Source organism: Leptonotus elevatus, chromosome 14 (assembly GCF_054856555.1).
Source record: "Leptonotus elevatus isolate MCC_2025b chromosome 14, RoL_Lele_1.0, whole genome shotgun sequence".
NCBI lineage: Eukaryota > Metazoa > Chordata > Actinopteri > Syngnathiformes > Syngnathidae > Leptonotus > Leptonotus elevatus.
Genome location: NC_141252.1, coordinates 651,364 through 662,993, shown reverse-complemented (window position 1 = coordinate 662,993; position 11,630 = coordinate 651,364). Strand labels below are relative to the sequence as shown.

General features: G+C 40.4%; 3 protein-coding genes across 5 annotated transcripts; all 3 read right to left on the bottom strand.

The window, feature by feature from the left end:
- On the bottom strand, positions 1–4,846 carry pacc1 (proton activated chloride channel 1). Of its 2 annotated transcripts, none has more exons than XM_086095077.1 (8): positions 4,615–4,846; positions 3,742–3,841; positions 3,284–3,493; positions 2,827–2,981; positions 2,620–2,759; positions 2,044–2,185; positions 1,155–1,262; positions 1–713 (listed from the first exon to the last, which is right to left on the bottom strand). In XM_086095077.1, exons 1-8 carry the CDS (start codon positions 4,642–4,644, stop codon positions 552–554), a joined length of 1,047 nt encoding a protein of 348 aa, XP_085951203.1. In that variant the 5' UTR covers positions 4,645–4,846; the 3' UTR covers positions 1–551. The 2 variants fall into 2 exon arrangements, with proteins under 2 accessions (XP_085951203.1, XP_085951201.1); XM_086095075.1 differs by having other exon boundaries at positions 2,620–2,762; positions 4,615–4,845.
- Positions 4,847–5,701: 855 nt separating this feature from the next.
- On the bottom strand, positions 5,702–8,538 carry LOC147162411 (nucleolar and spindle-associated protein 1-like). 2 transcript variants are annotated; one of them, XM_086095773.1, is made up of 11 exons: positions 8,334–8,538; positions 8,160–8,225; positions 7,920–8,066; positions 7,685–7,853; positions 7,519–7,608; positions 7,334–7,437; positions 7,101–7,240; positions 6,867–6,994; positions 6,664–6,774; positions 6,495–6,600; positions 5,702–6,071 (listed from the first exon to the last, which is right to left on the bottom strand). In XM_086095773.1, exons 1-11 carry the CDS (start codon positions 8,406–8,408, stop codon positions 5,984–5,986), a joined length of 1,224 nt encoding a protein of 407 aa, XP_085951899.1. In that variant the 5' UTR covers positions 8,409–8,538; the 3' UTR covers positions 5,702–5,983. The 2 variants fall into 2 exon arrangements, with proteins under 2 accessions (XP_085951899.1, XP_085951900.1); XM_086095774.1 differs by having other exon boundaries at positions 7,685–7,832; positions 8,334–8,535.
- Positions 8,539–8,750: 212 nt separating this feature from the next.
- On the bottom strand, positions 8,751–11,480 carry LOC147162410 (protein GVQW3-like). Its single transcript, XM_086095775.1, has 4 exons — positions 10,891–11,480; positions 10,746–10,811; positions 10,509–10,626; positions 8,751–9,830 (listed from the first exon to the last, which is right to left on the bottom strand). The coding sequence occupies exons 1-4, from the start codon at positions 10,963–10,965 to the stop codon at positions 9,475–9,477; spliced, it is 615 nt and encodes a 204-aa protein (XP_085951901.1). The 5' UTR covers positions 10,966–11,480; the 3' UTR covers positions 8,751–9,474.
- Positions 11,481–11,630: the final 150 nt, after the last annotated feature.

The window sequence follows — 11,630 nt, the reverse complement described above, 5'->3', positions numbered from 1 at the left end:
TTTAGGCATATAAAGATTTTATCCACACATAATTTTCAAAACGAAATACGAGCACACAAATTCATAAAATCACAGACACAAATTCAAGCCATTTTGACACAAATGGACACAACAGCAGGACTAGATAAGGCTTCAGCGTGACAAAACTGAACTGCAGATCACCAAACTTTGATAAAAATGAAATGCAAAGGATCCCCTGTTAGCCATTTAAAGACGGCAACGGGTCATATGTGTAGTTGAGACACATGAAAATTATTCATTCATGTTCATTTATGTGCACGGGACGCATACGCAAAAATGCTTGTGTAACAGAGGTCGGAACTGAAATGTTTGACTCTGAGAATAATAGATAGGCCAGAAAATGGTCCATTTGTTTTTACTTACCACTCAGAACAGAAATGTGTAATGAGAGATGAAATTCATCTTGTTTTGAAACGTTAGAATGACTAAAATAAACACTGCTCTTGATCTAAAGGACCATTTTGAACAATTGCTGATTGGGCTGCGCTTAAAAAAAAAGAAGACGTTTTTTTCATTATCCTCCCCAGTGTTCAGTTTATGATGCCCTGTTGGCGGGCTTTGTTCCTCAGATGGCGCTTGCGCATTCTGATGATCCACTGGACGGTCAGCTTGGCAAAGTTGGCCGCCTTGAAGAGAGCCATGAAGACGCCGCAGAGAATGGCTGCCGACGACCACAGGTTTGCCGTCACGATCTGTTTGAATTCCAAGAGAAAAAAAAGCCATGAAGACTCAGCATAACTGCCCCTACACTCACAAAGAAATGGAAATTTGATGTAGTACTTCTTGTGTAATGTATTTAGGATGAAAACACAAAATACATTTACTTTTAGTAATATAAATATAAGCGTATTACATCTAAATAATAATACAAGAATATATGCCTGTGAGTACTGTGGTATCCGTCATTCAAAAGGTGAAAACACAACAACTATAAATGCTAAATGTTAGCATGTCAATTGTGTTTTTTGTTTTATATTATGTTAGCATTAACCTCATTAATGTTTGGTGGTTGTTAAAACTGTACAGAAAATCTAATTCTCTTAGTTTTAGTTTTACTTCAACTGGTAGTGCCGTAAAAGCTTGAAGATTTGTAAGAAGGGTGCATGCCATCTCTGTCGGGATCTTGAACCTACCAGTTGGATTTCTTGTAAAAAGGGATCACGCCACTCAAAGACAACAAAGAAAAGCTGGTTGCTCCTTTCAATTTCAGGCCTCTTGTCATTGAATTTGACCACAGCGGACTGAAAGACAAATCAGCGATCATGAAGACCCCACGGACGCATCGTGGCCGCCGATCATTCTTACCTCGAGGTCCCAGCCATTTTGTTTGTTAGTTTTTTTAGACCGATGCTGATATTTGTTAGAAAAAAGTGTAATATACTCAGGAGTTTATCGGATTGAATGGAGTCAGAGCTCTAGCTAGTGGACAAATGGCGCAAGGGCATATCTTAGTGAGTCAAGCACAACTAAGAAATATGAGTACATCGGCATTTAACTCATTTGCTCCCAAAAACATATAAATACGGTCTATTTTAAATGTTTAAGTGTCCCAAAGACGTATTTATACGTTTAAAAAATAAATAAATACATATTTTTAATGCTAGATCATACAGAGAAGGCTTTAATGCAGCCTCTCAACTGCAAAGAACGGTTGAAGAAATGGTAGTTATTACACAAACGGCCAGCAGGTGGCAGCAGAGCAACAGAGATCAACCAGGTGCCATGTTGAAAAAAAGCTCATTACTCACATTTCTAAATAGATTTGTGAATAATGATGAAACTTAGCTATATTCTAATGCTTATTGCTGCAAAACGAAAACATGATGAAAGAAGAGACTCTAATCTTTCTTTTGGTAGGTTCCATGTTTTTATAGCAATAGAACACAATATTCTGTGCTTCAGTGAAAATGGCTGGGAGTGAATGAGTTAATCCGCAAAACTCCGGCCAATTATAATTATTATTTAAATGCTATAATATCAGCCAATTTTATCGGCAGACTGGTTAATCGATCAGACACTTACCTCTTGGCGAAACTCCACTGATTGGTTGCTTTTGCCTGATGTCCTCACCAACGACATCTTAACCCACGTGCGGAAGCCCCCGGAGAAGGTCCACGTGGAGTAGTTCCTCTCACAGTCCCTCATGAATTCAGATTTATTAAAACTGGAAAGTCACATTTGAAAGAGTCAATAATGTGCTAATGTCACTCTAATGGGTTTATATCGGCGTAATCTGATTGGATGGTGAGTAAGGGCTATGAGCTTCCTGCAATTCTGAGACATTTTGAGTTTTGTGCATAATTTTTTCCATGTTCAGTTTTAGTCTCATTGGTGTCCGAATTAGAAGATAAAAACGACTTAATGAGATAATGTCGTCTCTAGGGCTGGCTTTTGTAGGATTCGGAACAAGTAAATTATCGGGTCAACATCATTCGAGCACATAACCAATAACATCAATGTGGTGTCTATAAAAACAGTAAATATATATTTTTTTGGAATAATTCTGTCATACCGATATATGTCAAGGAATTTAGTTCAAACTGGAGTCGTAAATTCATAAATCAGATGAGCAATTAGCACTACAAAATGTAGCGTTACCTGTAGTCTAGGTCGCTAAACTTGGCGAATAGCATGTAAGTGATTGCGCTGAAGTCCTCCTCCGTTTTGTTCAGACTGAACTGCATAAAGATCAACTCCTTGCTGCGGACGTCCGACGGTCCTCGCACCACCAGCGCCTTCTTCTGCGACACAGGCGCTAATAACAGTTAGCTTGTTTTCAAAGAGGACGCCATATTTACCGCGCACCTTCGTTTGATTCGTGAAGAGCCCGTAATAGGTGACCTCCTTGATGACGCAGTCGCCCTCTTGAGGCTTCCCGGGGTCCACCAAGGGAGGGATGTGGTCGTGGTAGTGGTGCCGGCAGCTCAGCAGCCGGGCATTGCCGGGATACAGAGCGATCCCTTTGACCATGGAGAGTTTATCAGAACAATCCATAGACACCACGGTAGTGCTAATCTCATGATATATTGCTGTGGTTTAAAACTAAAAATTCTGTTAAAAAATGTAATGCAACTCTGAGAAGACAGGAAAATCACTGAAAGGCCTTTAAAAAACAAAAGTCAAAACAAAATACAAATCTAACTATACAATTCATAAAGCTATTTTTGAGATCATTATAACAATAGGCCAGAATGGAAATAAGACTACTGTTGTGAACTTTCAGAAAAAAAAAATCCCAAACTATTATAACCCTGATACGCACCGGGTGGTGAGAAGGCATCCACCTCCTTGTAGGTGACTGACATGACGGGATGGTTGAGCTTCTCGAGGAAGTCGGAGATGGTCTGGTAGGCCAGGAAGGCGGCCACGGTCGTCAGCAGAAGGTAGACGAAGATGAGCACCACCGTGAACACGTTCTTCAGGCACGCCTTGCTTACCCGCATGGGCGGCGTGCTGCCTCGAGCGTCTTCCTCTGAAGAAGCGGGAAAAACACAATTGTTAAAAAAAAAAAAATCATGATAACACAGTACACAATGGAAAGAAACGCAAGTACGGCTTACTTGGTTTTTTGTAATAACTGCCAAATTTAAAAATAGAAAAAAACATAGAAATAATCCACACACTCAAAAAAAAGTTGGTGACTCCTCTCACCAGTTATTCATATATAAACGCAATCAGTACAAATAATCCACATAAAAATAAAGTAACAACTGTTTGCACCTGGCGAAACGCTCTCATGGCGCTCCTCACCGTCTTCCACAACATCACGGAAAAAGTCCGGCGAGTGCATTTCTTCACTGTGGTCGTCCTCATCGTTGAACTGTGGCATCAAACAACAGCAAGGACAAACACATTTATTGGATAACAATTAGCATAGTTATAACCCTTTAATCAACAGATATTTGAACTAACGCAACAGATTTTAGACAAAAATAAATAAATATCACTGGCATATGTGACCTAAGTCACAGTGACCTGAGGGACGAGTGACCTATACAGTATTTCTGAAATGAGCCTTTGGCATAATCAATAAGATAATGATCTCAGCTTTCCAATGACATATCAACCACTGACAATGACGCCAGAGCTGCTCAGGTAATGACCAATCACAGCTCACCTGTCTTGTGTGCCTGGTCATGTGACATTCGCAAGCTGAGCCATGATTGGTCGTTAACTGAGCAACTGTGATGTCATTTTCAGTCTAAGTGGCAAAATGGCTGCCCTCTGAGATGGATAAAAACAAGGTGGATGTTGCTGCTTAATTCATCACATCCACAAACACAATATCTATCTATCTATGTATCGCAATTAAACAAACATAAACATGCATTTTGTTTTTCAAAGTCCAGTCAGCTCAGCTCGTTCACTCAGGAAGTTTCTTTTCCTGCACTTGCGTGCGGATCACATGACGTCAAGTGTGCGCTGCAGGACACACTCACACGCTAAATAATTTAAGAATTGTTGGCAGCGCGCACACACACACACACACACACACACACAACTGACGCGTTAGAAAACGCACAGTTAAGCGTCTTGGACAATTGAGAAAATAATTTTACAAACTTGTGTTTTTAATCAACTGCTTTGACGTACCTCTCGATAAGTGCTGTCCTTTCCGAGCATTCCGTAAATGATCCTCCTCTTTCGAAACAGCACTTTTTGCTGAATGTTCCACCCTCAACTTTTTGTCAACATTTTGAGACAGAACGCTCAAAAAATGAGACTCGGTGGACACACAAAAAGCAGATGAGGTTTTGAAAAGACCATCTCATCTCATGACACGAAGAGACGTAAAACGATCATTAAAAAAACAAAAGCTCGCATACGGGGTTGGCTTTCGTTTATGTACCACCCAGCTTTCCTGACGTCCTCTTCGTGTACTTTTGGAGGAAAAAGTAACTACTTTAGTTGGCGTAAATGACGACGTGGGGGCCAGGGGTGGCTTAATTATGGCCATAGCATATTAAACTGTGGTGACAATATACTAATTTGTGGACACGAAATTTTAGTTTTGTTTTTAATATCCTCATGGAAACTTGGGACGTGTGTTTATTAAAATGGAACGCACCTTTGCCCGACAATGCAACGGTGAAATCCTGTACCATGCCGCTTCAGGAGATGGTGCGCTTGATTTGGTTACCAACTTGTCCAGAATGTTATTTGTCTTTGTGAGCACATTATACCTACTTCAAACATAGTAATTTATAAGCATGTAAGTTATACCTAAGCTATGGCCACATTTGAATTACTCAAAGGCCCATGTCATGTCTGGGGATGAGAGAGAACGTAATGTGAATAGGGTGCTTATAACTTATATATTTAATAATTAAAAAAAATATATATATACATATACACACACACACACAAATACACTTGTGTCAATAATTTCAGTTCAGTTTGGGAGATTTGAATGTTTAACCATAATTTCTAAAAGGTACAGTATATTTGGTGCAAACACACTGCTCATCCCCAAAAGAACAATCTACTGTAACAAGAGTGAAGCATGCTGGTGGCAGCATAATGTTTTGATGCTGTTTTTCTACCACAGAAACTGCGACCTTAGGTAAGAAATTAATACTTAATGGACACTTTAAAATAGCACTCACTTGTAATTAGAAATCTGAAGATTTTGTGCTCGGAAGAAAAAAATGTCAGGAAATTCTACTAAAACATCTGAGCATTATTTGGGGTTAAGAGACACTTCCCAAACTTTATTAAGCAAATGCATAGTTTACATAAGAAAAAATATGAACATACTAAAACAAAAATAGTCCAAAGACTATTCTGCTAACAGAATTGTGAATTTTTTTAAAACAACAATACAAAAGCAAATCACTAAGTAAATACAGTAAACTTCTAACATTGAAGCTAAAATTCAAACAAGCTCAAAATTGCAGATGCTAGAACAAGATAGCGGCAGACAACAACATATTTACAAGAAGAAAAGCAGCAGTCCAAAAGTTTACGTCATCACCAGGCCTCGTCGTGCACATACTAAGTTTGACTTCTTTTCTTTGCGCTCTTCCGCCCGTTTGGCTTGTCTCTCCTGCCTGGAAACGCCACAAAACATAATTAGCACATACAGCCTGCTATATTGTGGAAATCTGTGAGTGTAAAAGTTTAGAGCGTGTAAGAAGGGACAAAAAAAGTTTAGGTCTTGTATAAAAAAAACAGGGGTTGAATGTACATTTAAAATTTTACTTATTCTTTAAAAATAATTCACAAACAAGAAATATTTAAGAACCTTTATTGTACTGCATGACACACTACAGTACAACTAATACTGTAAGCCTACATTATTATTATTTTGCACTTAACCAGGAAACAGTCTATTGAGATTAAAAACCTATTTTTCAAGGGACCAAGGGCCAAGAGGCAGCAGCAGTTACATATTGAACACAGAATTTTAAAAACGCATTACGGGGGGGGGGGGGGGGGGGGGGGGGGGTGTGTGTGAATATTGTGGAATTTACCTGGTCTGCACTCTGTGCTGTTTGTAGTTTTTCTTACGAGACTCGACAACCAAAGACTTGTTGGCTGCTGTGTCGTCTTTGCAGTCGTCGAACGGCTTCAGCTTGCCTATGAGCGCAAACGGACACAGTGAGACGAGGTTGTGCGACGAGAAGGCGGACATTTTGTTACCTGTGTGAGGCTTGTAGGTGAGCGGACGGGACAGGCTGGCCTTGAGGTCGAAACCGGGCTTTTTCTGCGTTCCCGGAGTTGCGCTCGTGTTGCCAGTGAACACAAATGATGCTTGGGGGGGAGACGAATGCTAATGTTAGGCTATTTTGTCACATACAACCCCAAAATGTATTCATATAAAGTACTCTTGTATATGCAGTTACATGAAGCCATGTTCTTTATTCCAGGCGTCTGCTTCTTGGGTGTGCTGGTGGCCATGGCGAGCGACATGCGCGCCGGCGTTTTTACCAGCGACCTTTTGTGCTCGTTATCAGGCATCGCCTCGGAGAACCTTAACAAATGTATTGTATGTATTTTGATTATTTTTTTAAATATTCAATTTAAATACTGCCCCCCATCTGCAATCAGATTACGTAAAAAGTATGTTCCGCATTCACCTGACATTGATCCTTCTTGTGGAAAGCACAGAGGGCTTGAACACATCTTTCTTTGTCTCTGCCATCTTGTCTTGAAGAAGCTGATTCTTGTTCCTGTAGGTAGCGGGGCTGAACAAGGACTCACGAGTAGCCTTCGCCACCTGCGTCATTCCACGACATGCAATGTCACTTTCGCCTCACTCGGTCGACATATTAGCTTTAAAAAAAAGAGAAAAAAAGACGCCTTTGTGTACCTTTCCCTCTTGGACAGGCTCCATCTTCCTCTTGTTCTTCCTCTGCATATAGTCATCGATGGATTCCATCTTGTTGAAATTAGCCTCGTGGAGTTTTTGGAAGTCTGCGCAAGAAAAGGAAAATATACTAATGCGGGACTGTTTTCTGATGGTACTGGCGTGTTTTAAGGAAACGGAGCACCCACTGGGAGTGACTGGTCTCAGGGCTGTCCTCTTGCCCTGCTGCCCTTTGGTGCGAGGGATCCTAGTGGATTTGGCCACACTAGGAATGTTACCTACAAAAACAAACCCCCCCCCCAACAATCATTTTCAACATCAATGCCTTTCATCAAACGCTTAGGAGTTACTGACCTGCTTCATCCTTGTCATCACTCTTCACTCGATTGCTCAGGTCTGAAAACTTGACTGCAGGCTCATTCTCTCCATTCTCAATTTTGGATAAAGAAGACAAACGAATCTTCTTGTGGGCGTGGATTTCTGGGACCACTTCACTGCCTCCCTTTGAAGGAAAAAGTATGTTCTGTGAGAAAAATAAACATTCAGTGTTGCGTTCGCGTACGTGGCTTTTGGGGCACGACGTCAATACCTCATCATCCAACTTGACATCAGAATCACTGGCTCTTTTCTTTTTTGCTTTTCCTCGACGTGTGTTCACAAACACTGAGGAGCTGCAAACCACCTCCGTTTCTGTCTTCACCTCAGCGGTGACATAAGCCTCCATATTTTCTACCTCCTTAACACGAAAAAACAACAATACAGTTCTTAAGAGCTCCGCTCAGTTTTTTTTTTTTTTGTCGGGCCGAAACACAAGACTTCAAATGTTTACCTTGTGTTCCTCGGTGTCCGTTTGTTGCTCCAATTGCTTCTTGATGGCTTTTAACAACTTGTCCGCCTATTTGCACACGTATATAGTAGTTAGACGTGTACTTCTGAACAAAAACGTAGTGCATTTGTATTCGTTAGGCTAAATGTTATCGCCAAAGAAATTTCGTTCCCTTACCTTTACATTAGCCTTGAGACCCAGCTGCTTCGCCAGGTCGCGTAGCTGGGCATATTTCATTGAATCCAAATCCATAGTTTTGTGTGACTAATAAAGTGGTGATAACAAGCGTAAGGATAAAAAATTCGCACAATGCTCGTCGAGCCTCAGTCTCTACACCAAACAGCGGTTAACCGATTCAAATCAGGGGCGCGGGCGCATGATTGGTTGATGGCGCAGGGAAAGGCTCTCGTCCAATCAGAGACGCGGACATACGGAAGCCGTCAGCGAATCGCAGAAACATGAATGTCCAAGTGTAAGTAATGTCGAATTTATTTTAAACGTTGAAAAAAAAAAAGCAAGCTGCGCCTCTAATTATTCTGCGAAAATAAATAAAAACACACAGACACCGACGGGGAGTTTGATTGTTTTTGAACAAATAAGATTTATTTTATTCTTTATTTTTTAGGTTGCCCATATTCCCATTTCTAAAAAAAGAGGACACTTGTCCCGACCTTGAAATTGTGGTACCAGTTGCAGTTGTACACAGTGTACGCAATGCCAACAGGACGTAAGAAAATGTCTGTCATCCCAAAAGAGGCCGTTTAGTCACCCTATTTTTACTATTTAGTACTTTCCCCCTTTACACTGCTTTTAAATGTCTTTAACTCTTATTTGCAAGTGCTTTTAACTGTTAAGCACATTGAGTTACCTTGTGTATGAAATGCGCTATAAAAATAAAGCAGTCTTGCCTTATGTCCAAAATAGTGTGAAAAGGCACCAGTCTACTTCCTGCTCGGTCACTTAGCAACCAGTGTTAATTATGGGCACGCTTGCGCCGTCTCACACCGGCAAAGTGTGCTATAATTAATGACTTGTCCAACCAGTAATTACTGATCAACTCCACATCGCACAATAAAAATAAACACAACTATAAATAATACACAAAATGAAAAAAAAATCTTACATATAGAATGTACTGTGAATATAAATTTTCCCTTTTGTAATAATTTAAAGAGACAATTTAAAAACAGTTTCCACTATTTTGTCAAATGGAAAAAATAAAATGTACTGTAAAAACAAACAGCCGAGACATATCCAGTTGCACCAGTGTACAAGTACTCCTATAACTCTCTACATTTGATTAAAGACTAGAGATGTGTCAGACTTTCTGCATGCCCAAATCTTCAGTGATAATCTTCCAGACGTTGTCCCGGTTTATGCCCAGCTCATTTGCGATCAATCGAACAGTCAACCGACGATCGCCACTCAGCATCTGCCTGACGCGCTCCACGTTGGCCTCAGTTCTGCTGGTTGTAGGCCTTCCGCTCCTGGGGTCGTCTTCCACATCCTCTCGTCCCTCTTTAAACCTCTTGCACCACTCAAAAACACGCGAGCGTGACATCGTCTCATCTCCGTACACTTGCTGCAGTAATCCCAGTGCTTCGGATGGACTTTTCCCCAACCGGACCAGAAACTTCAAGTTTGTTCGTTGCTCTGTGCTCCCTGTTTGACAACCTGACACAAGATACAAAAACACTCAAGAGCATATATTCTTTATCTTCGGTGAAAACTAATGACTAATACAACTGCAGTAGAAAGGTGACAACATTTGCCAAAAATTATAATCTGTAATGCAAAATCTGGTTGCAATGTCCACTTCAACCTGAGTACAACGCACCATTGTACTGTATTGTCTTTTAAACGCCACATTTATACCTCTAAAATTGTTTCATATTATTCTCAAATATTGGCCTCCCATCTAACAGATGCCATCACAACCCCGTAGTTCAATAAATAGATTTCCCCAAACATTATTTTGCGTAAATACAGGACTGTAAAACCCCCAGGGCTGCAGACTGCCCTTAAATGGTGACATTTTGCTCCAGGTAAAAATATTCCATCTACTCGCATCTTTGCAACCAGTAAATTCACGGACTTTATTTTCAATTACTATTCTTAAATATTTTTTGTTGTTGCTGATAAACATCTACAACACACTTCAGCCCATTTATCAGTATAGTGAAAATGAGTGGGGTGAATATTTACTTTGCAAGTCAATTAAAGTGTGCACCCCTAAATGTTCTACTTACGCCCCTAAAATTTCAGGATATGGGCCACTTTGCTCCTAGTAATAAAAAAAAGTGAGCCTGGAGCCCGGAAATTATTATGATGAATATATTAAGGATTGCTGACCTGCTTCATCCTTGGCGTTGTTCTGCACGCTACTGCTCTTGTCTGAAGACGAGTAAAATACCTCTTTGGATTCGTCTGCCTTCCCATCAGCAGTGACGTCGGCCTCCATCTCTTCAGCCTAGATAAAAACAAACAAACAAACAAACAAACAAACAAACACAAATATAATAATGAGATCGCCGCTCCACTTTGACGAATCTGCCGCGCCAAAACATTACACGTGATTCAAAAGTTTACCTTGTCTTTCTCAGTGTCGTTTTGTTGCTCAAAATGCTTCTTAATAGCTTCCACTAACTCGTCTGCCTATTTGCACACGTACATGTTAGGCGAGTACATTGTTTAATACAGTACATGTAAGCACGTAGGAAATGTTTCCCCTTACCTTCATATTAGCTTTTAGACCAAGCTGCTTTGCTAAACCGCGTAGCTCTGCATATTTCATGGATTCCAAATCCATAGTTTTAAAATAGAGAAAAGGGAGCAGAAAATCGCGCACAGTGTTTTTGTCGGTCAGCGCCCATATGTATTTTCATCACGTGTCGAAAACAACTCAGATTCTTCTTCTGCGTGTAATGACGGTTGGCAAACCAGCGTTCAGATGCATTACCGCCAACTGTTGGACTGGAGTGTAGATTCGCAACAAAAATACATTTAGTGGCAGATTTGCGAGGGGGGAAAAAAAACTAGAACTACGCGTAGCTCGACTGTTTGTGCCAATACTTTTCGGTCGGGTTTCCAAATGAGATTGCTTTAGCAGAAATTAATCATATGATATTTAGCATTCAGTCTTTGAAGAGTTGTGTACGGCCACTGGCCAGCAACAAAGACGCCTCACTTTGCGAAGATCCACACCCGGATGATCAAGCATTTAAGTTAATTTGTTAAAATGTATATTTACTTGTACATTTATGTTTTCAGAATTATTATTTACACGTTCATACATGTTGGTATTTTCTGTAAAAGTATCTAAGTTCATGTGTCGAATCTGCTGCCCTCCGTCATTCACTAGCATCTGATTGGTTAGTGTTAGTCAGCTGTGCTGATAAGGGATCAGGAAGTGTTGTCGCTCAAGATGCGGTGAATGACGAGTAAAGTTTAAATTTAAGAATGAATCCGTCTCCA